This window comes from Lampetra planeri, chromosome 2 (genome assembly GCF_965212315.1).
Source record: "Lampetra planeri chromosome 2, kcLamPlan1.2.h2, whole genome shotgun sequence".
In the NCBI taxonomy this organism is placed as follows: Eukaryota; Metazoa; Chordata; class Hyperoartia; order Petromyzontiformes; family Petromyzontidae; genus Lampetra; species Lampetra planeri.
Window position 1 is genome coordinate 4,481,500 of NC_136108.1, and position 24,556 is coordinate 4,506,055.

The 24,556-nt window shown below is 41.0% G+C and overlaps 1 protein-coding gene across 1 annotated transcript in view; it reads left to right on the top strand.

Annotated features, from left to right (window-relative positions):
* The first annotated feature begins 1,032 nt into the window (after positions 1–1,032).
* Positions 1,033–24,556, top strand: part of LOC144725043 (histone deacetylase 4-like) — a 132,532-nt gene continuing 109,008 nt past the window's right edge. The window contains exon 1 of the mRNA XM_078604487.1: positions 1,033–1,688. Coding sequence (XP_078460613.1) covers positions 1,538–1,688 — 151 coding nt within the window. The 5' untranslated portion in view covers positions 1,033–1,537. The remainder of the gene's footprint in view (positions 1,689–24,556) is intronic.

Sequence of the window (24,556 nt, forward strand, 5' to 3'; positions counted from 1 at the left end):
GATAGCGGGGGAAAAGGGAGTGGTTGTTTCATCCTGCCGGAAATATCTGCACACACACAACAAAAAGACTAAACCCCGACGTGATTTAACAAACGGCCCCTGTTGTGTGTTCGCATCCAATTTGGAAAGCCTTTGCCAAATTACGCCTCCACCATTATCTTCGCGTCATTAAAATAACGAGGACAAAAACAAATGTAGACGTAAAGAGTGGCCCAAATCAGACAAAAAGCTGCAAGATAATAAAATAAAACCCGGGAGGGATGACCCCCCCCCCCCCAAAAAAAAAAAATCCGCCGTTGCAAGCAACAAAGAAACAGCAGACATGCAACGACGCTTTGCGGTTAGCGAATTAAATATTCCTGATGGGACGGACACCACTGGATGCGCCTACCCGTTTTTTTTTCAAACACACAGAGACAGAGAGACCCCCCCCCCCTCCAAGCCCCACTGGACATATCGGCGGTCCCGTGTGTGTTGGTGGTGTTGGTGGGCTCAGATGGAAGAAGGCAATAGCAGCAGCAGCAGGAGCAACCCCGATTGGATGGCTGCTCATGGCGTTCTCCCTCCCTCCCTCCCATTCTCCCATCCTTCTCCTCGTGCGCTCTAATAATACGATCCAATCCCCTGGCCACGCGCGCGCCGCTATTTTTAGCCAGCTCCTCCCCAGCTGCTATTTCTGGTGAGCGTGCCCGGGCACACATTGTTGTTGATTCACATGTAAATGTGTTATCTCTATTTCCAGGCTGCAGGGGATGTAAACTCAGTCGTGGGGGGGTTTTTTGCTTGCTTCGCTTTGCGCTCCCCCCCCCCCCGTTGCTCCACGCCCCCCCTCCCCAGACCCCCTCCCCAGACCCCCTCGCCAGAGCCCCCCCCCCCTCCCCACAGACCCCCCCTCCTCCTCCACCTCGCGCTAACTCGTTCGCTCTCTTCTTCGTCTTGTGCCCGGGAAACAAATTTCTCCTGCTTGCTGTTTATCCCCCCCCCCCCAAATCCGCAAACCTCCTCCTCCCTCTCACTCCCCTTCTTCTCCTACCCCCCCCCCCTCCAAAAAAAGAGGAAATACACGCAATGTGGTTTGGACCTGTTGGTTAATGATTTAGGGTGGCAGCGGTTGCGGTGGTAGAGTCGTGAACACTGGGAGGGGAACAGAGAGTGCTGCTTGCCTAAACCACGTTCCTGCCTCCTCCTCCTCCTTCTCCTCGCGTGTTGAACCCCTTTTGCGGGGCTTAGGGAGACATCGTCGCCGGCTCGCAGGCAGGGGGACGAGTGGATGGGCGAGCGGGCAGGAGACCGGCAAAGCGGCATTTAAATGGGTTCGGCAAAAAAAATAGGCGGCCAGTGCGTATTGTCAATGTGCTGAGAGGATCGCGCGCCTTTGGGCTGGCACACGAGCAAGGAGCGCGCTCTCTCTCTCTCTGACATTGAAGTGGACGTGCCCGGGTTGCTGGCAGCAAAGGGTTCTGGCTCGCCAATTTTGTTTTTTTTTGTTGCTACTTGCACCATCCCCCCCCCCTCAGCCCCCCAATTTTTTCTTTGAATGTTGCTGAAGCCGACGGTGCCAGGACCGGGGGAGATGTTGCAAACCATTTACGAGACAGAGTCGTGTTTCTCCGCAGACGCCGTCGCGGGCAGGGAACAGGCCCTCGACCTGGTGACCCATCGGCAAGTGTCTCGTCCGTCAGCGCCAGGTACCGGCCACCACACTCCACCACCGTCTTCGCGAATTTCATCAAGAAAGATTGGGGGGGTGGGGGGGGTGTAAGGATTTCCGTTTGGTCACTCCACACACCCACACCCCCCCCCCCCCCCACTTGGTGTCAACTACCTTGTCTGTGTGTCGGACTACATTTTGTTAATGTCAAAGGCTACGTCGAGATCGGGGTGGTTGTGCGCAGAGATGCGCGACTCGTGTGGTATGATGATGCTTCGGGCGTTGTACGACGGCGGTGAAATGTTTTGATTGCTAAGGATGCATCCGAGTGGGTTGTGTGTGTGTGTTAAGCGATGTTAATGTTTGCAGCTCATATTGGATACACGTGTCCCAGTTTGATCATGAAAAGGGAGCGGTGTGTGTCGTGTTTTTGTACGGACTGTTTGCAGTTGATTGATGCATTTAATTTTTTTCTCGAAAATTGCATTATGAAACTATGTCTCGAGAGAAAATGTTTGGCTTCATATCAATATAAATTAATATTTGTATTGTGTATGCACATACAATTTTGCATCATAGAATGGAAGATTTGGAAATATGAAAACATGCGTCATTGTGATCATGTTTTATAGTGTTGACTTGAGTTTTCTTTTTGTAATTCTTACGTATCTGCTGACTTGACGTCTGTATAACTTTAGCATGAATTAAGGATCGACTATTACAGCAACACGAATGTTAGGTAAAAAGTCACACATTCATATGCACAGACATGAATCAGTTTTGCTGTTTTGAGCCAAAAGTACCAATCTTTCACATGTCTACACGAAATAGTCTGCACTTAGCCGATTGAGTTGCACCTGTAGATCCGGCTGTGTCCTGTATACTGTATACTAGTCACTTTACAATATGTTTTAAATCTAGTTTCTGAACAATACATTGTATGGAGTTGATGTGCTCATGGTGTGCTTGCTGTTGTTGGTATCTCACCATTTAATAATGTGGCACAGCCAATGACAGAAGTGATATATTAGATGAACAGAACATTATGGTCATGGGCTTTTTAAGTGATGTAATTTTAAAGGTCTCCAAATGGCTGCGTAAACAATATTTAGAGTCGTGGAAGGTTTGGATATTGTATGAAGAGCCATTGCCCTAAAAGTTACCAATATATATTTATTTTCTCTTTTTAAGCAATGTTGTTGATGAATGTGTTGGGGTTTTTGGTATTTACTGAGCAATCAAACATTCTCGCTGACGATAGTTACCCTTCATGTGTGATAATTCCCAGAGATTTCCCCCGCATTCTTCCATGAGATTGACTGACACGTCACTGCAAATGCAAATCCGTGGACAGAAAGGAGTCACACGATGTATATCGTACAGTGAGAGCTCACTGTGAGCCGAACGACAAAAAATGCGCATGAGTTACAACAAATTTGAGCCAAATATTTCATGGCACTCGTTGCTTTACATATACAGTACATTATTTTATCCATCGAAAGCTCACGAGCCACCGGCGGTGTGACTCTGGATGTCTTGGTTGCATGCGGAAAAAAAGACATGGCACAGGCTACGCGGGATATATCCGAGCCGGCGCTACGACCTGGCCGCTCGTCCCCTTCTCCTCCGCAGAGCACGACGCGTGGTTTCTCTGCCTGCCTGCCTGCCTTGCCCTGCCGCTACTGCCGCTGCTATTCCGGGCCGAGCTATTCTGGGAGTTGCCCCGTGTCCGCGATGGTTCCTCAACGCTGTGAGCCGGGCCCCCCACGCCATTCGCTCTCGCCGTGCGGCGTCGCACCCTCAAAAAGCCCTTTTTTTTGCTGCCCAAGCGGCTTGTCCAGCTCGCGGAAGACTTTGATCCTTGCACAGTCGCCCCCCCTCCTGCCTCCTTGTCCCTGCTGCGAGGGATTACGATGGATTCTAAAATTAGGGAACTTAATCTGCTTGTATATTTAGGGTCGTTATGATAAAATAAGGAGGATGAATGGTTTTGAGTACGTGGTTTTACCGCCGTTTTTCCTTTGTAATCTCATGATCGTGACTTTTACGTTTCAGTCGGAGGCGTTTTTCGCACCTCCTAGAGGGCTCGCCATGAGCAAAATGTTGTCCCCCATGGCAGTGTCTGCACAATTTGCATTCTCTCTAATGGTTGTAATGGTATCACTGCATTTTTCATTACGAAATAATGGGCAATGCATTTGCAATCTTAAATAGCGTAGACGCTGCATGTTTTTGTCCATGACAGATGGCACATGATTATAGCAGACATAAACATTATAAAGTGTTGTATTGATGTATGCATGTATAGCGTTATTATTATAAAGTGACAGAGAAAACAGCGTCTCCCATTTCTCTGGCTGTCTAATTAGGCTTGATGAACTACAGACTAAGAGGAATCTGATTAAATGCTTCCAATTAGTGTCACTTCTCCTGTCAGTGTGCATGTAAATTAGTACCCTACGATGCAGGTCAAATTTTTCGTCGCCCATTCCTGTGTCCATTTTATTTACTTATTTGTTTTTAAACGCGTTTTAGTGAAGGATGGCTTCCTGCACAACTAGTTGCGTGGCTGAGCATCGCTAATGTCGAAGGTTGTGGGTTGAGCATGTTAATACAGCACTTGAATATATTGCTTTTGTACAAATTTCTGCTTGTGGCAGGTGGTGCATGCAAAATTGAGTTTTACGATGTTTGCCTTAAGGGGAGTAATAAGCAGCACATTTCAAGGTCATTTTGGCACCCAGAATAACACTTATTTAAGTTTAGATGGTGATTTGCAGCTCATTTTCCTCACGACATAAATTATCAAGTGTGTATAATGACATTTTCCATTCCGACAACATGGTTAGTTATTTTGGTACGGACGTTTTGCTGAGGTGTATTTAACCGGGAGCTAGTGCCGGATTATTTTCGGAGTAGTATTTTAGGACATCGTGGCCCCAGGCGTACATATTTAAAAACAGCATGCGGCATGTTTAATTATTCAGGCACTTGGTTGGTTTTTTTCATTTCTTTCGTGACATAAATTAACGTTATTGTGCACTTTCATTGAGTAATTGACATTCAGAACCGCAGTAGTTGTGATTCTTTGATTGGTATTGAAATAAAATCCGGCATACACAGTGACATTGGCAATGGGTTTTGTATAATTTCTGTTTTAGTTGTCGATTAAAACTTGAGGGAAAATAGGTCAATTTGTGCCATATGTCATGTATAAATCACACCGTTTTACAATTTAAAATGCATTTATATCAGTATTTAAGTTTACTTTATATACACACACACCGTATATCATATTACATTTATACAATTATCCATTATTTTACTTACATTATTCAACGAAAGACACACTGTACTGTAGAAAAATGAAAATTATGTTGATTTTGATAAATGTTTGAAGAGTAATTTCTGTAATTATGCGAACTTGAGGTACAAGTTGTGCAAGCAAGTTACGTGGCAGAGTATTTTATTATTTTAGCACTGTATTGGTAAATGCCTTCAATGGAATCTGAATCTTTTATTGGCTTGTGTGAGTGTTCCCAATGCAGATATACTGGATTTAACGGGCACTACATTAATTTCATTCTTAAAAAGCTCCCACCACTTGGGAGTCGAACAACACGTGGTACAACCAGCAAAAAAAGTACAATCGGAGAACTGAAATGTCTCTTTCCATATCATTTCAAATCACACATAAGTGTTGGATCATAACAAAGCCAACCCGAAGAACAGCTATAAAACATGCCCAGTGTTTCATTTGTCAGAAGAGAAATGTTTGGATAGTATTAGAGCTTAGACAGCTCTCCGCTGACCACTCTGTTTCTGTTCAACTGGCATTCGATTCTTCATTCCAGAGATTAAAATTACGAGTCTCATGCCCAGTTGCACGGGGCTGCCTTGCCTGTTTTTTTAGCCGAATGCTAAACGTTGATCTTCCACCTGATACAGTACAGGCCGAGACTTGGCATGGTAAAACATTTATTTTACCGAGACCGTTTAAGCTGTTGAAGTTATATTTCTCTAAGAGGTGAGATATATGAGTAGGTGTGAATATGAATTTCACAGGGTGTACTTATTTTAAATAAAATAACAAACAAATCAATGAATCAACAGCAATGCATACTCTTATATTATACTAGATTGATTATCAGTGTGGGTGTAGGAACTATGCATTCTGGCTTCTTAAAACAAAGGTGAGATTTTGGTGCTATTCATATCCAAATGATGGGCCACTTTGTTGAGCTATCATTTGTGGCCAGGTCGCTCCTGAAAAATAAGATAATACCTTAGTGGGCTTTGCCTGGTAGGTCGGAGATGGTTTAGGTGTATTTGTGTGTGTTTGGGTTATTTGTTTACATTTCTTGTGCTTTGCACTACTATTATGTTTTTGTACTGTTTGTTGTTGTAAAGTTCTTACCTGCGCCTACTGGATGGACATCTGTGAAAAATTGCTTTATAGTTTATCGGATTCCTCCAGGAAAATAAATATTCTGATTCTGATGCTCATGCCTCGGCCGTGCGCTTGTGAGACATTGACAAGGACTTGGCTGTATTCTTGTACGCATGTATATACACGCCACTACATTGTGCTGTGATTCACAGCTGGACTAAATTGGGACAAGGGGCAACAAAACGCTTGATGCAAACGAGGTCAAAATTACGAAAAATTTTAATCTTGATCCGATAATGTTTTTCTTATTGGCCAGAGTGCTTCTCTCACAAACTTTGGTCAGCTTTTGGCTAACTATCAAACAAAGACGGTCACCGCATCACACACTTTCAGATGCACTTCTGCTGCCATCCTGAACGCTTTTCCGATATTAGGAAGCGACTGGAGCTATGCAGTTTTGAATTTAGATTGAAAACTAAATTCTCTAAAACTGCTTTTTGTCTTTAGTTTGTTGTCCTTCCACCACACCCTCCGATTAGTTGGCAACGTACGGTGTGAAAGAAGTTCAACGTACATACAGTACGTTACTTGCTCCACCATTTACACTCTCCCAAAATTGTACAATACACGGTATGTACCACTGGGGTGGGTTGTGTGCATGAGTGGCAGAAACTTGGGGCTGGATGCAGGGGGTCTACCCATGAACATGCACCCCTTGCAAATTAATTATCAATTTTGCATTGGCAAGACTCGATTTTGGGAGAAGCACTCCATGCAATCTCAACAGGTTTCCAACAAAGTTATTTAACAAAATCGATTATACATTGTCTCGACGTCATGCATTTTCACATACGCATGATGTCGACTTGTCCATTGCCGAATTCAACTCTCATGTGACATTATGTGTATTTACATAACACAGGGAGTTATAGTTGTACGTTTCTAAATTAGTCCTATTTCAATTCACATCTATCTTTCGTTCTGTGAACTGCAAGCTGTGTTGGAAACATTTCTCTACTAAGATCTTATTTGGATATTAAAAGGAAAAAAACACGTTCTGAAATATGCATGCTATTCATACGTGTTAGTCAAACAAGGCTTCTATAAAACATGAATTATGATTGATGCAGGGACCCATCTCTAACTTTAAATACGTTGTGTAAAAGTGAGTTTATCTTCAGCATATAAATAATCTTTGTTAAATTACTACATATCTGAAACAGCTACTAACAACAATACCTTTGTTCGAAGCATCCCAGAAAATTAACAACACGTTGATGATGAGACCCTGTTTTTTTGTTATTTCTAGAATAAAACATGTTCTCCCAATTAAAAAAGTAACACTCTTGACTTCTTATTGGAATAACAAAATACTTAGATGCATATTCAAAATTGCATTACATGTTTGCTTGAGAGATTGTTGAGCAATGATTCTTGCATTTTAGAAAATAAATTTAAATGTATTAAATAAGTAAAATAACATTTAAAAAATCAATTTCCATGTATACGTCTGTTTTAAAGCTGAGCATCTTTCTCTGTTTTACCCTGTTTTGTGATGAAAGCATGACTACGTATGATGATATCATTAGTACATTATTTGAATAAAGTATCAGCCTCAGCTGAACTAAATACAAAAGGTACCTTCTAAATTCCTTAAGTAGAGATTGGAATATGTTAATAATGAGTTACATGCTGAACAGCAAGACGTTTATATGACTCACATGCATTATAAATAGAGACAGTATAGAGATAAAATCAGCTTGCGTGCATGTGCTAGGCGTATTATTACATCACAGGGCCGTGAGAGATGGTCGGCTTTTGGAGAGGCCTTCATCCAGAAATGGATTGACGATGGCTAATGCTTGTCGATTAAACACGTGAGTTCGCGTGTTGTATGTGATGTTGCCAGCTGAAGTGCAGGAGGGAGTTTCAACTTGCGTATGAGAAAATTGTGCCATAAAAAGGTGAGCTTGTGCAGGTTTTTTTTCTTCACAAACTGAAGTTGTCCAGAGAAGAGGTCAAATATATCAACTCAGTCTGGCGTCCATCCTTCTTTCCAGGATTGATAAATTAAGTACAAATCCGTGGGAAGTCAATCCTCGTCGTTGTGTATAAATGATGGAATGTATGCCTTTAAAACTAAATGTGTGTGAAAACTTTGAGTTGGCGATTTGTTATTTTTCATATTCTTTAATATCTAAATTTGGACTCATTATTTTGACAAAACAGCAGGTGTGTCTTGTTAATCTTGTCAAGTGATCCTGGTTGCCAGAGCTTAATTTTTACTCATTGTATTTGTATTAATAATAATAATAGTTCAATTTGTAACGCGCGCAAGTTTGCAGACGTAGTGGCCGCAACTCAGAGGCGCGGAGCCAAGCTCAGAGTCGGGTCTGTGGATAACATTTTAAGAAAGGGGAAAAAAGGAAAAGATTGCATCCTTTCATTCTTAGTTGTCTTTTCCTGAATTACCCTTCTAACCCAATTATCCCTTGAAAAATAATTTATTATCTGTCTCAATGACCTCTCACCTGCTTCAACAATAAATTATCTATTTGGCAGTCCTGTATTTGTATCATTATTGTTATGCTTGCTTACCCAGGAAAGCCTCATTCAGTCTCATGACTATTTTTAAGGAATATTCTGCCAAGTGTTTTTCAGTAGGGAGTGATGATGGCTGAGCAAATATTAAAAGTCAAGTAATTTTTCTAAGTTGCCAAAATTGGATTGTAACATCGGCACAAAATGGCCTCCTCTTGCGAATGATGTCATGGGATCTTTAACATCCACTGTGAAGCAGACGGCACTTAGGATTTTTTTTGTACGGTCAAAACACCCAGAGTATTGATCAGGGCAGCTGCCGGATTCAAACCTTGAACCTCTGCAACAAGTGGTGAACACGCTAACGCTAGGCCGCGTCACAGTAGTGACTCGAGCAATGGACCCTAAGTCACATGCGCACATAAGACCACGTGCACACGGCAGCTGTAGAACTCATGTTTAGGAACTCTCTTCAGGGCTGGCTCAGCTGTGGTTTTGTGGCGTGTGAGCTGATGCGATGCTACCCAGAAGAGCACTTTTGAATAAAGTGTTGCCATCACGTGACCCACTCGTGTTCCCTCTTCATTAAGTTGTACGGTCATCTCAACCTGCCGCGTGATACGAAAGGAGACAAGAACACAACGCAATTTAACATCAATCGTCCCCGAATCCTTTTTTTAGCTGGCCCGTTCTCTCGTTACGATCATGGCAGGAGAGAGACAGGACGGGCTGGCTACGTACCCATTTTTTGAATTAATATTGCACTCTACAGCCTTGCATATCCGACTGTCACATATCCACCCGAAGTAAGATCCCACACCCAGGGCAGTATTTGTGCATGGTATAACTAATTTTCTATGGATGTTCACTTATCTGACATTTTCACATATCCATCTATACCTCAGTCTCCAGCGAGTCCAATATATGACATTGTACTGTACATAAAGCACATTTTTTATAGTTTTCTGCAAGAGTTGGTGTGTTTTTGTGAAAACGCAAGAAAACATCCGTTTTGACATTTTTAAAATGTTGACTACTATAATAAAAAATGTGTCACGTAACTTAAAATGTTAAACGGAATTTGCTATCAAATGCAGAACGATATTTTTCTCAGCTGCAGACTCAACATAAAGCTTCGAAACCCGTTTGCCAGACCATGAATTTGAATTATACGATTTACGTTCAATTCGACCATGGGTGCAAAGAGTTTAATTGTCCCCTGTGTACAGGACCTATAGAGCCTGCAGAGGTGTAACACAGCTCATTACTTATCACAAATTGCAGTTTAACCTTCCTGCCAAGACATTCGTAACAGCTTTAATTGTGCATTCCATTGTGGATTTGTGCACGTGATCTTATATTGTCTCAGATGGTCTCAGGATCAACTCGACGATGGAGCAAGACAGTTTGTCTGGAATACAATACTTATTATACAAGGTGTTTGCATAAAAGTAACACAAAAATCTGTGTATAATCCAATGAGTGCTAGGCAGTATTCATATTCATTGAAACTAATTGCTTAATAACTTTTGTGTGTGTTTAGTTTGTTGTCCTTCCCCCGCATTCACCTCCGATTAGCACGGTTGGCTAAGTATTGCCGAAAGAAGTTGAACATTAATACATTTATTTGTGCTGTTTTGACAGTGTTGACGATTCCCCATTCTTTTAAAGTGTGTTTTGTGTAAATTATCACAGCCTTTTCTGCATGGTCACTGCTAAATGTGTTTGCTGCACCCATTATAGACACTATTAATATGCGGAGTGATCTCATTATCGCGCATATTATATCTTTGAGTTAGAACTGAATGCTATCGTGGCCAAATTTATGACCGTCAATTTTGACAGTGACATTGCATACAATTTAATGATGCTCATATTTAAGTAGGTGGCTGGAACTGAGGTTGTTGACTTCATAAAAAAAAAATCACCTTTGCCAAGTATTTAGTAGGGAAAGTGTAAAAATAAATCTTAATAATTATCTTGAAATGCAGCCAACATGGCATGGAATTAGCTGAATAGGTTTCTCAAATGTTTAATAAAAATGTATTCTTATGCTTCAAATGAAACCCTGTATCCAATTTGAAAGACATGTACAGCAATTATTTTATCATCAAGCCAATTGTATTGTTAATATTTGTCAGAACCACTACATTAATACCGATTTGACAAAAACAAACCCCGTATTTCTATTCAATCAGAGCCTGTAAAGATAAGGCCTGTGTGATAATGTTTTATGGTAAAACTATTTTGTGGTGATATTAGCTACCTTTTTAAAATTACAATTTAATTGTAATATTTGTTTTCATTTATAATCTGACACAATGTGATACAATAACATATGAAACATATATTTGGTCGTTTATGCAAGGCCAAATCTATAATGTAAAGAAACTATGTGACAGTGTTTCCTAAGAGCGTTTAATTAAATAAATTCGTGTTCTCACCTAACAAGGTACTTTACATGTGTAGATATGTTACTATATATAATACTGTAGACCTCGTATTTTTTACGAAATTGTGTGTTTGTAATAACCTGCGGGTAACGAGAAACAGATTGGCTGAACATAGCTCAGTACATTTTCCAGCGACATTTGGAATAAGCTGATAAATTCTAGAAATACCACTCTTTTGCCTGATCTTTAACTTTGTTAATGCCGCCAAATATAATAGGCACTGCACTCGCGAACCTATCACACATGCATATGTGCAGCCCTCTTGTCTATCCTCTGCTGGATTAAGGGGCCATTCCATCCAGTGCGGATCATGTGAACTATTTGACCCTACTTCACCTCGCTGGTCAGTGCAGGTTGGTGAGGTCTGGCAGCAGAGATGTTTGAGAATATTATAATGCAATAGTTAATGTTGCTGTACTGCCCACTGCTGCCAGTATTGTATCCCCCGCAGCAGTCGAAGCACTGTTCAGGATCAACGACGCTTAAAACATCATCTATTCCTACATTGATCATTTAACATCCATTCATGTTGGAATCATATGCAGATGCAAACATAGGAGTGATCTTTTATATTTATGAAGACCAATCAAACACCAGACAAGCTTTATCAATATTCCTCTTTAACAATACATAATCATGAAGATGTTTTTTGAGCCTCTTGAAGAGTGGAAACATTTTACATTTGTACTTCACAGAAATGATTGTCTATCCACTCTGTGTCAGTGGAGAACCGGCAATCAAGCAAGCTAGCCGATATTTTGAAACCAGATAAGTGCACTCTATTCATTAGTTTGCACCATTAGCACAAACACCTCGGCATGCCAAGTGCTTATTTCTGGTGCTTTTAATGCATCTGCGCTAAGGTTTTGTGATGTCAAAACAGGTGTCTGTGCATGTGTGTGTGTAAATCTATAGCAGGGAAGCACACTTAACATGTACTAGCTTGACATTTGGTCTGCTAATGGGCCAATCAATATCCGGACAGACGCACAGGGCTTTCCATACCACCAAAGCTTTTGCTCATGTGTCAATGTACATATGTATGTATGTTCAACTTCTTTCGTACCGTACATAGCCAACCACGCTAATCGGATGTGCGGGGGAAGGACAACAAACTAGACGAATGAATGAAAACGAGCTTGGTCTCTATGGCAGCATTGACGAGACTGGGCGGGCGTCTGTCTCCTCTACGTCTGGTGTGACGTAATTTGTCACGTGATATGACGCAGCACTCGGACATTCTTGGCAGCATATTGGAATATTGCTATTCTTATACTATAATATACCCCGATTTGAAATTGTATCGCCGCGTTCTTAAATCTGGGAGCTTTATTTGAAAGCACTTTAATTATTATTTTTAAGTCCCTCTGTTTTTGTGCGCACCAAATCTTAAATTGGAGTGCCCGCATATCTCACCGAATTAGATTTTTCAATGTAAGTTAGCTTCGCACGAAACGAGGATACTATAATTGCTTAGATTTTTGTTGCAGCTATACTACTTTGTGTAATTGTATGTGTTTGGCGTGTTCAAATTTAGGAATTTTTGGTTTAATTGGTTTTAATAAGTAATTCATCCCGAGCTCTTCCCATGTATTTGAACTCTACAGGAGCTAATTCCTCCATCTGTTAAACATATTTTGCATCTGCCTTTATTTTTGTACCACCGTTGGCTTTGACACCCTCATCAACCTCTTCATCAAATCCCAACTTGACAACTGCAGCTCTCTCCTCTATGGCCCGTCCGAAACCCTCACCACCGAACACCAGATGATCCAAAATGCCTCTGGCAAACTCCTCACCCACACTCACAAATGTGACCACATCACCCCAACACTTTAATCCTTCCAGTCCCAGATCAATTTTAACAACACATCCGCCTTCTTCAAGATCCTCCATGGACTCGATCTTGCCAACCTCTCCCCTCTCATCTCACACTCCTCCACTCCACGGCGCACTCTCTACTCCATCAACCAAAACCTTCTGTCTCTCACTGGGCGGTTGCTTGTTCTCCTCTGGAGGCCACATAGTCTGGGACTTTCTTCCTCTACCCATGCATACCATTTCTTTACCTCTGTAAGGGTTAGTCCTGGCGGCCAACACAAATGTCTGTGTGCGGAGTAGCCTGCCAGAAGTCTTGACGACTTCACAGGCAGGCCACGTTTTAAAGTAGCAGAGCCACTGACAACCGACTTAGTCGGTGACGCCACACACCAATCTGATTGAAAGGCATCGGAGCATTCAAACGAGATTGGTGCAATTAATAAGGAACGGTTGATAACCGTTGGCAAAGGAGAAAGGGGATTTGGAAGAAAGAGAAGCTGCTAGAAAGGGGGTACAGGATATATAAGGGGCCAGAGAGAGAGAGAGAGCTCGGGGCACATTCTGGAGTGAAGTCTCTATAAGTATGTTCTCTATGTGTTTGCACATTATATGCGACTAAACGATAAAGTTGAGCTATACTTACCTCGTCCCAAGTTCTTATCGCCTCTATATAAACAAAAATGCCCACTGTTCTATTTAGTGTCTTCAGATACAGTTGCATTTAGTAGATGTTATATATTTCCAAATTTTATTGTATTTTAACTGTTGATAGGACATTGTGTATACGGGAATCTAAATTGACGTGGGTCATTTTCATTTGCACGGCCTCGAGTGTTGATTAAACAATACAAACTGTAAATAAACTAGAAACCTCAAAACACATTCCTGTGGGTTGCTCGGTCAATGGCCCGGGTCAATGGTGGCGTGGTGTATTCCGCAAATATGGCCGACTGTGAGGGCGGGCACAAGCCGGCGTGAGTAGGTTAAACGTTGAGTTTTATAAGGGCACCACGGGGTGACCAGCCCCTCCCCACCAGCCCCACCCCTCCCACCCCCCACCCACCCCACCCAGCCCCTCCCCTCCCTCACCACCCAGCCCCTCCCCACCCTCCCTCCCCACCCAGCCCTTCCCCACCCAGCCCCTCCCTGCACGATGAACGGACGGACACAATAATCCCCTGTGGGCTGGTGTAACCAGAGGTTCCTACCAGTATACGTTTTCCATTAAGTGCGTGTTTTGCATAGTTTCCCTGCACGTGGCAAATCTGAGCAAAATATAATTTTCTGACAAAGCAAACATTGCTATTAATGGCAATTTCGTGATCATTACTGTTGCTGAAAATGAATGGCAGGACACGCTTTTGGTGACATCCTGCAGTCAGAAATCCATAGAAGCATTTGTATTTCTTACACATTTTATTTCTAATAATAAATAATACGTGAATAGTAATAAAAAATATATAGTTTCGTAGTTTAACTTTGGAACAAGTCATGTAACTGCCCTAGATATTTTTCGGCAGGTGTAAAAAAAAAACGGATGCATTTTAAAATACTTGAAGGTGTCTGTAATGAAACTCCACAGGAAATGTACAACACTTATGTGTTTTTAAGTATATTCTGCAATTCACTTCTGAACATCTAAAAATTCTTCATCAAATTATGCTTTAACTCATGATTGGTCTGGCAAGTGTGTATGGCAAATGTGTAAGCAAGAGATGGATTATTTTAATTTAATCCATGTGCTGTTGTATGTGCTAAAGTCTTGTTTGCGATCTAAACGCATAATGTCGTATCATTAGGCACATAATAGACGTAGAATGCATTTATTTACAAGAAGTGTTTGTTAATTTAAGTAAAACAACATAACTATGTTATTACTCAATTTCATTATTGAAGTGTAAGTTCATCGTTATGTCTCCACGTAACGTTACGTATTGCATTTAAGATTTTTTTTAAGCTCAATATTAGGTACAGGAATATACATATATTCCATTCAAACATATTGTTAGCATGGACTATCAGTGATATTCGCAATTTATGCATATTCAACCTCTATAAAATATGGTGAACACGATCCATTAATAGCATTCACATTTATTATGTTATCGCAGTTATGTTCTTTCGCTTAACGTTGTTAGTGTATCATAATCACAATTTAAAAGGAACCTTTATATCTCAGGCATACAGCCATTAAGCAAAGGTTTTGGTGAGCATCGAAGCCGCGGTGATTTTTGCCATGAGGCCCAGAAAAAGTTGAAGCAAGGCGGGTCTCAGCGGAGAAGGAGATCCAGAGTTCTTAGTCCTTCTGAGAAGGAATCCTTCTGCTGGATCTCTCTTCCATGTCTTATGCCTTCTCAGGAGATGGAATACAACTCTGGATCTATCCTTCCAGAGTCGTATTCCTTCTCCTGAGAAGGTACGGACCTTGATCTTGATGTTGGGGTTATTGTGTAAAGTAACACAGGCACATGTTACGTGTGCTTGCCTTTCTTGAACTATTTTTGGATACCCACAATAGTATCATCTGCAGATCTTGTACGTGTCCGAAGTGAAAAGTTGTGCCCTTAAATTCGAATTTTCACGAGGAATTAACCTCTTAAAAATTCCTTGTACAATTCAGTTTCATCAAAAGAGAAGAAATATACGTTGAATGTATGCCATCTACAGTTTATATGAGTCCAGTTTAATCAAAGTGGATGTTGGGTTCACTGTTACCTATAACTTGAATAATCACAATTATGACAATAATAGGCAATTAGTCATAGGGCGTGGTGACAAGGGTCACTGTTTCAGTTTAACAAAGGTGCTAATGAGAAAAGAGGAGGATGATGGTAATGGTGACGAATTTTGTTTTGATTTCCTGAACAAAAAATACAACAATCTCAAAACATTTGGAATTCATTTCCAAGTTTAATTTCCAGGCCTTCAGGTAAAACACTAAAAAAATCCACGACAAAGCCCCGGGTAATACATTTCTAGAACATTCTACTCAGCCTAAATAACACATCTGCATCTTCCTGGGGAAAAGCATGTCAACAAATTAGGTCACCACATCCCCAGGAGTTGTGATATTCTCAGTGACATTGGCAGTGGTGTTATATTCCACAGAGGCAGGCTGCACGGAATACGTCGTTTTAACAGTTAAAGTATTATACATGTGGTTGTTATTGCTGCACCTACATAAAGTACACGGAGTCTAAACACCGTTTTAATGCGTACTATATTATTAGATCTGTTATCTGCGAAAATAGATTGCTTATAGCGGGTGCTGACGTTTTTGTACCTTAAGGTCATCAGCGTGGGAAAACGGTAGCAGGTAACCAAAGACAAATCTGTGGAGTGTTATAAACAGGACAAGACTCTTGACAGAGCAGGGCGCCATTTTTGGACTGTGTTTCTCACACTGCACTAACAGCCCAGCTACCCGAGTCCAATTCCTGGCCACAGAAAACATCAGTGGCAAGTGAGATCTCAACTGGTCCAGGCCTTCCCCATTACCTACCTACACTAACCACCAGAGGTGGGACAAAGTCATTGTTATGCAAGTCCAAGTCGAGTCGCAAGTCATCAAATTCATGACTCGAGTCTGACTCGAGTCCAAGTCACATGACTCGAGTCCACATCTCATAGGTGGGACAAAGTCATTGTTATGCAAGTCCAAGTCGAGTCGCAAGTCATCAAATTCATGACTCGAGTCTGACTCGAGTCCAAGTCACATGACTCGAGTCCACACCTCTGCTAACCACAATGGGGTAGGGGGGGAGGGAAGCCTTCATCCAACAGCGGATTGACATGGTGCTGTAATACATATGTGTATCTAGAGCAGCGCAATAGAAGTGGGATATTATGCAACCTTAGATCGTTAACCCTTTTAGAAGACAATTAAAATTGCATATCTTTATCAGTACGTCTTCAGGTCGGAAGACGTACCGATAAAGATATATGCGGGAGGGCGTGTGGCACAGTTGGATGCCAGCTATCATAGAGTGCGGATGTCTCTCTACAGTTCTCTGTGGCGAGTAACAATGTATTTAAAAAGCAACGGCGCTACACCTCTCTAAATAATATTAATGCTAAACCGTTGCACGTTCCGAGATTCAGTGGTGAACAGGACCCACGCCCTTGAATTTGCAGACGTCTCAGAACGAGAAATGCGTTGGGGAGGTGTTTCTGTCGGCAACGGCTTTGACCACGATGACACCTTGATCTTGAACCTCAGATGGGCCATTGTCATGTTGGAAATTTGACATTAGCTGGAATTATACTGCACGAGCCAGCGACTTTCTAGGACAAGGAGAAAGGCGATCGCTGTGGTACGCGTCGCTAAACCGTCAACTGTGACTGCTTCAGCGCGGTGAGCGGAGCTTCTCCTCCCCTGTTGTGAGGGAAATACAAATGTGATCAGATGACTCGAATGAAGGAACCTTATTGGCTTGGAGAAGGAAGAAGAAGAGGGCCTTCACTGTGGCGAGCTTAAATATTGTTTGACTAATAGGCAGTTGGAAGAATGGGCCATTGGTACTTTCAATTAGCAGAAAGTGAGTCAACTTATAAAAAGGGTCTTCGTAGTTTTGAAATGAGTGCTCACATTTGTGTAGTACTTTGGGTTTCATGGCATTCGATCCATGAAGGTGTTGTACGTCTCATCATGCCACCTATGTGCGTCTGCTGTCATAATAAGTAGTTATACTGTTGTTTAGGCTGAACATTTACAACAGTTTCTTTAACATTAAAAAAACACTAACACAACCAAATTTCCTTAAACAAACCAGGCACATAATTACTCTTTACTGCTGTGAATATTAAAGAATAACGAAGGGAGAAGAACATGGCAGGACAGAATCAGGATGCTTTTTTTAAAAAGCTGCTACTACTTTAAGTCCAATGCAATTGCTATCGATTGGCAAACTATCTGTAGTGAACTAACCACAATGGATTCATGTACATATACACGTAGATGTAGGCACTGGTTCTGGGCAATTCTTGCATGACTCGCAAATCTTAAATGGCCACATCCCATTTTTTATTCTACACTCACTGGAATGGGATTCTCGCGGTGATTACGCCATGGAAAAAAATGGAATAAAATCCCATTTTGGTTGAATGGAGACGCAAGAATAATCATTGAAATGAATGGGATTCTTTGGGGGCTTAACGTATGAAATATTGGTCATGAACCATATTTGTTTCCTTTATCAAAAAACTGTCACATATATTACTCCGATTGGCAGGGTTGGCTACGTACGGTGTGAAAGAAGTTCGACATATATACAACAAACTAACATTCATAATTGTCACATTAACAATGACAACGTCTTTTCTAATTTATGAAAACGTCTACAGTTAGGTGAATGGTATGGATATTATTACAGCAGCTGACAGACATGCCTCGTTTGCATGTCAGAGCCAGCTTAGGGTTTTCAGCATGAAACCACGTTAGAACATGCACAGAATGACCTTGGCTTCAAACAACTTGGCCTAGAACCCTCGCATAGCAGAACAACACGCTTGACAAAGGGGCAAATGGTATCTGGGAACCGGTGTGTGAATATGAGCCAGATTGAGTCTCTCCGCATACTGCATCCACACTTGTCTACATGAGTTTTTGGTCATTCCCTTCAACAATTGTGAACGAACTCTTACGTCGAAGGACAGTATCATTATGCAAGGCAGTGCCATGGCAAGGTTGCAAGATGTTCATTACCTCGCCTGGCATACAGGAGTGCGTGGGTTCGATCCTGACCCTGACGCCTGTATATTTGAAGTTTGCATGTTCTCCCCATGGTCGTGTGGATTTTTCTTCGGGTATTCTGGTTCTTACCTCCACATTAATGAATCAAGAATCATAAAAGAATCCAGTTGTGTTGAGAGTATTTGGCTACCTTAAATGTCCACGTGATAAGCCACTTCATTGTGATATCATTTTGTGGCCATGTCACTTCTGAAGAAGAGCTGCTATGTAGTTCAGTGAGCCTTACCTAGTAAAATACAAAAGTTTAGTCATTTAGTTTTGGTGGTCTCGGACTATGGGGACTTGCATGTGACAGACACCTGTGTGCCCTCCCCATGGGAGTAATTATAAGCACTGAATGAGTGGATTGTTCTACATTACACACGGGACCAATGTAACTCCCGCATTTTACCAGTAAACCTGTGCAAAACCAGGTTGTGTGAGAGTAAGTATGTCAAGGGTCGACCGTTTGATTTAAGTGCAGTGTTCGCTTGACGTTTCACACTCTTAAGTTTGCGTGGCACAACTGATGCACGTGGAAGAAACAAAACCAGCGCTTTGGCTAAGAGGATGAATGAAAATTGCACTTCCTTTTTTATAAAGTACACGTAATGTCACAACTGCTCACAGTGCATATTTTAAATAAAAAAATTCAAGGCATATTCGTTTATTAAAATGCATTTAGTGGTTAAAGAATTACGAGAGAGAGACATATGTTGTGTTACTAACAACACATACCATGTCACTGCTTTAACCAGCCATCAATATTGGCCCACATATGACTATGAATACAGAGTTTAACCCGATAATTTAAGCCATCATTTACTAAAGTGTACTGTTTGTAGTTTGACCAGGTTTTGTCTCCAAGCGAAAATAAATTATGTTCTTCTAATAAGGACTGCTGGTGTAAGTCCTTGTTTTTTTATAATCTGCCGTAAATGGTTTAAAGCATTAAAATTGGCGAATCAAATGAAGACACAAGCATATGTAATGCCAACACGAAAATTGAAAAGTCATGATATACATATGACAAACTATGATTTTAAAAACTGCACATTCTTCATGCTTCTACCAAATGTAGTGCTCGAATGTGCAAATAGTTGTGAATTCCAAATACATTATAGAGTTGAGGATTCATCACAATCATTTTTCTAACAATTTTGGAAACCCAGTATGCGCATGGATAATGTAAGAAATTGCAACGGTGCATTTTTAGTTTAATTTGCTGTTTGGAAGCTGACAACGGGTGGAGGGGAAAACTAGCGTTTGGCATATTTGCAAATAATAATGTTTAACTTTGGTCGTTTCTTGAAGCTTTGGGCAATAACCCTTTGGCCAATTTGGCTGTTTTTGAAAAGGGAAAGACTCGAATAAGCAACACAACTTGAAACTGTGGGATCGTTAATTTTGGTCTGCGAGCCATGAACCGCCTCATGTCTAGCAGACCTTGGCATTGGCATTTAGGTCCTGAACATATTGCCATACTCAAGAAGAACTCAATTGGGATAATGTTTTTCGAGATTTAGCATGTTACGTACGTACAGACGTGCGGATGGAAGGAGCCGACGCTTTGAACCTGCTTTGTGGGCGCACGCATCATCAACCTGTTACATTGTGTGACCTGGCACGTGCAAGCGAGCACACGATGCTCCATCGCACGTCATGCTCTCGAGAATCTGCGGCACACTTGGCAGCTTATCCCCTCCGGTTGCGGCCAACAAGCGGCATCGGCCACGACAGAGCTCACCGTGGCAAAATGTGCGTCACCTCGTCTCGGTGACGAGGAGAGAGATGAGTGGGGATACGAAATGAGGGGACAAAACAGTCGGACGTTAAAGTTAAATTCCGTGCGTGGTGCGGAAATCTCAACAAATATGAGACATGTAGCCATCTCCAAGCTGGGGATCAAAGGACTCTCAACAAAGAGTATTGCTTGAAAGGACATTCAAGGGAAGATGTTCTAGGAATACTTGTCTGCTTACGGCAATTGTATTTTATTATTTTGATGCAGTTACCGAAAGTAAAAAAAAAATACAGAGCGGCTAAAGCAAACTCAAAATTTCAATAAAACGCAATTTGGATTTATATTGCATCACGGTGGCGAGATGTTCACTACCTAACCTGGCATACTGAAGGGCATGGGTTCGATCCCTACCCTGACGCCTGTATATTTGTCGTTTGTATTTTCTTTCCGTGGTCACGTGGATTTTTCTCCGGGTCATCCAGTTTTTCCCCTCCACATTTTGCATCAACGTGCGTTTCGAGGATTTGGTTTCTATACATTTCCACACCATAAGTCACTTCGTTGAGCTATAATTTTTGGCCAAGTATTCTGAAAAAGAGATACATAGCTCAGTGGGCCTTACCTGGTAAAATGTAAAAAGGAATTAAATAGTCGATTAAATGTGGCCACAAACCCATTTACTAGAAAAGTTAAAAACAACAACAATCCTGAGTTCAATTACTCAAAATTGCAGTACAAAATATGAATATTGTGTTTTATAATTTTGATAAATAGAAACAGCTTTTGCTTGAAGCATACCTATTTATACACATGTGTTAAGATGTCATATACATATTTTATAAAACTGTTAAAACGTGTTTGACAGGCAATACATACATTTATGTTGCAAATGCCGATGTAGCTTTAAAAACACGTATTCTCATGTGAGCCGAGTCTATCCATAGGACAACTCCTGTTGACCTCTCCACAAAGTGGTACCCATTGTATAAACCCCAGAGTGAGGATGGGTAAAGTCAACCCTCAACCAGGATTTGAATTTACAGACCTGCAAGCTAATCGCTCTCCCACTGAAGCCGCCCGTCTTCCGTTTTAACATCAATTTATATTAAGTGACCAGATGTATTACTGAAGAATGATGTTTCTGAAAAGATATTTTTTTGGCTTTCCCTCACTCATGTGTCAAACGGATATCAGGCCAGAGCCCTTTAAGCAGGATCAATGTTATTCGCTACTCACACCTCTCTTAAGGCAAGAATAGTCTCCTGATGAAGGCTGCATCACTGCTGTTTGGCGCAGCCACATCTTAGTCGTGAGGTTGAAGCAAATCAAGTCTTGAGGCTGACAATTTGCACCTCTGTTCACATAGGAGCTTGTCAAACATGCCTTTGCAGCCACACCTGCATCTTTTTTTAGCTTGTTAGTAACATACTCTTTGGTTCTTTCGGTAAAGTCACGTAGGTATAAAATAAAATAAATTAAATCACGACGTTTCGGGCGCAACACAAGCGTCCGTCATCAGGTGGGACAACCACAGCAAGAAACAATTTATTTTATTTTCTACCTACGTGGCTTTACCGAAAGAACCAAAGAGTATGGATCCCTGCAGTCAGGAAAACCTCAAGTCTAGATTGTTAGTAACACCTTTTTTTTTGTTAATAACTTTATTTAGCTTTTTTTGATTTGTTGAGATGTATCTTTTTTTGTAATATATTTCTCTGTCTTTTTGTTTTTGAAAGTCGTTTCCTATCCGATTCTTCATCTTTACTATCAGATATTTACATGTGAAACAGCCACTTTACACGGCGTTATATATAATTAAATACGTGTGATAACTCTCATAATGATGACCCAAATATGCACAAACGTTTGCTATACGCTTGTATGGCTACCGGGGACGTACCCAACATGAAACTCACCAAATAGATTCAAGGATTGCCCAAAACTGAGCCATAAAAACCACAGCTGAAATGAATTGCTTTGTCAGCCAAGTCGATGACGTCATTACGCGTGATATAACGAGATGAGGTAATTGCACGTGATGTCATCGCTCAACGTCACATGCCATGCGAGCGCCTCCTCTACCGATTACATCATTGCATGTGACGTCATCGCATTGCGAGGCAATTAGTGCCAATTAAATATATTTGAGGAAACAAACACATGTTGGGATTTTTTTTAACAAAATGCATGCATATGCATGATTTTTCTCTCCCTGGTTTTTAATCAAACTTAATAACGTGCACTATTTACTGAAAATAATTTTTGTAAAAAAAAAAATCTTAAGGAAAACAAGACTTGTGTTGATGAGATGAGTTAATGCACTTTCATTTCTGACATTTATTCGTTGCAATTTTTAATGAAAATACATGGAACATTCATAATCATATTCTGTGCAAATTAAAGCGTATTACAGATTCCGTTTAGTACATTATTTATGTATTTTTAGGTTATTTACATTGAACAAAAATTACCTTCTCCATCCAGAGATTAACGGGTAGAATGCATGTTCTAACACATGCTGTGCTGTTCATTGGTTACGATAAGTCATCGCTTTGTAATGAATTCAGCCAGCATCCACATTTGGTGAGTAGAATGTAATACCTGTTCGCTGAATGGACACTCATCACTCAATGACTGGATTGACCTTACACATTACTTGGACTACTTTCACTCTTTCGACAGGAGTAGGCGGTCACAGCATTCAAAAATAAACATACTTTTCACGCGTGCGAGAGTTTCTGGTAGCATTCAAAAGGGCCCAGACTTGCTCGGTTCAAGGTACAAGCCATCTCCGAATCAACATGAGCTGGTGGTACAAACTCCAAAAAAAACATGCTGCTATAAATTACCCAACTTGTAAACAGTTGGAGATGTGACCCCTCCCCCCCTCATTTATTTCTGTTTGCTTTGACGTCAGCAGCTAAAAATATGTGCCCATCAGCACTGGCTTGAAAGGTACAAGAGTACTTGTACCAAAGCATTGGGGTAATTGGTGTGCTTTGGACATTGATTTTTCTCCAACATAGATATATTAAATTGACCCCTATATGATATCAATAGAAAATGGCTAAATTAAAAAAAAAACATTGAGTATTTTTTTTTTTAAAAAAATTTTTTAACTCCGAAAAAAACACGTACAAATGTGCAGTATATTTCAATCACAAGACAGACTTTTGTTAGATACATTTTGGGAAAGAATATACATTTTAAAAAATTGCAGCTTTAAGCAATTCATTATTCCTATATTAGTTAAAATTTACAAAATAATACCCTTAATATTGTATATGCAGCTGGCTACTGGCTTTCAAGCAACCATCACCAAACGTTGAGGCCTCATATTATATATTTTATCAGCGTAGCATGTGAACCAACTTTGTTGAGTTATTTTTGGTTCCCTGTAAATTATTCATTTCGTTGTCTTGTTCGAAATACATTCTGGAAATATCACAAAGATGTGGTATTTTGTTAAAACATGTCCAACCTCACAATCGCTGCAGAAACAGATTGTCCACTGGGCTTTTGTGTAGCCCTCTGCTGAAATGTCTCCTCGGATACAAAAAAAAGACACGTAGATAAATATGAAAATGTACTACAAGTTCTCCCAAAATTCACTGCAGATAATACGGAAAAAAATAATGTTCTGAAGGTGGACTGATACAAATCACACTTACTACTGCGCAGGTTTTTACCACTCGCGCCCTATAGCTATCTGATCCGTTTCTTGTTCAATCTGGTGGTGTTCTGCGTTATGCCTGACTTTTCACTTTGCCTGCTGCCAGCGGCATCACACGCGTGCCGGGAGCGAGCTTATTCACTTCTTTTTTTTTCAAGAAACTCCCAGCAAGTGGAGGGAAACGATGAAGAACATGTGGTACAGCATGAAAGCACACCCGGGGAGCTAAATCACTCGTACGTTTAAATGGAAGGGCATTATGAGACCAGAAACAAGTACAGCACTCACTGACGCGTAACCCGCAGAAGCATCGTGGAATCTGTGTCAAGCTCTGGTCATGGTTCTCCAGAGACTGGCAGATGAAGCAAACGCTGACTCGTCTTGAGATGACCTCATCCAAGCGTTCTAGCTTCTGTTTTTAAAGCCAGTGTTTACATAACTGCTTGTAAGGAGCCAACTATCCCCCAATTGAAATTGTATGAAGCTCATTAGAACGTGCGTTTTGTGAGTCATGTTTTATGTCTTATTTAATATAGCCATTGTTTTATGCGT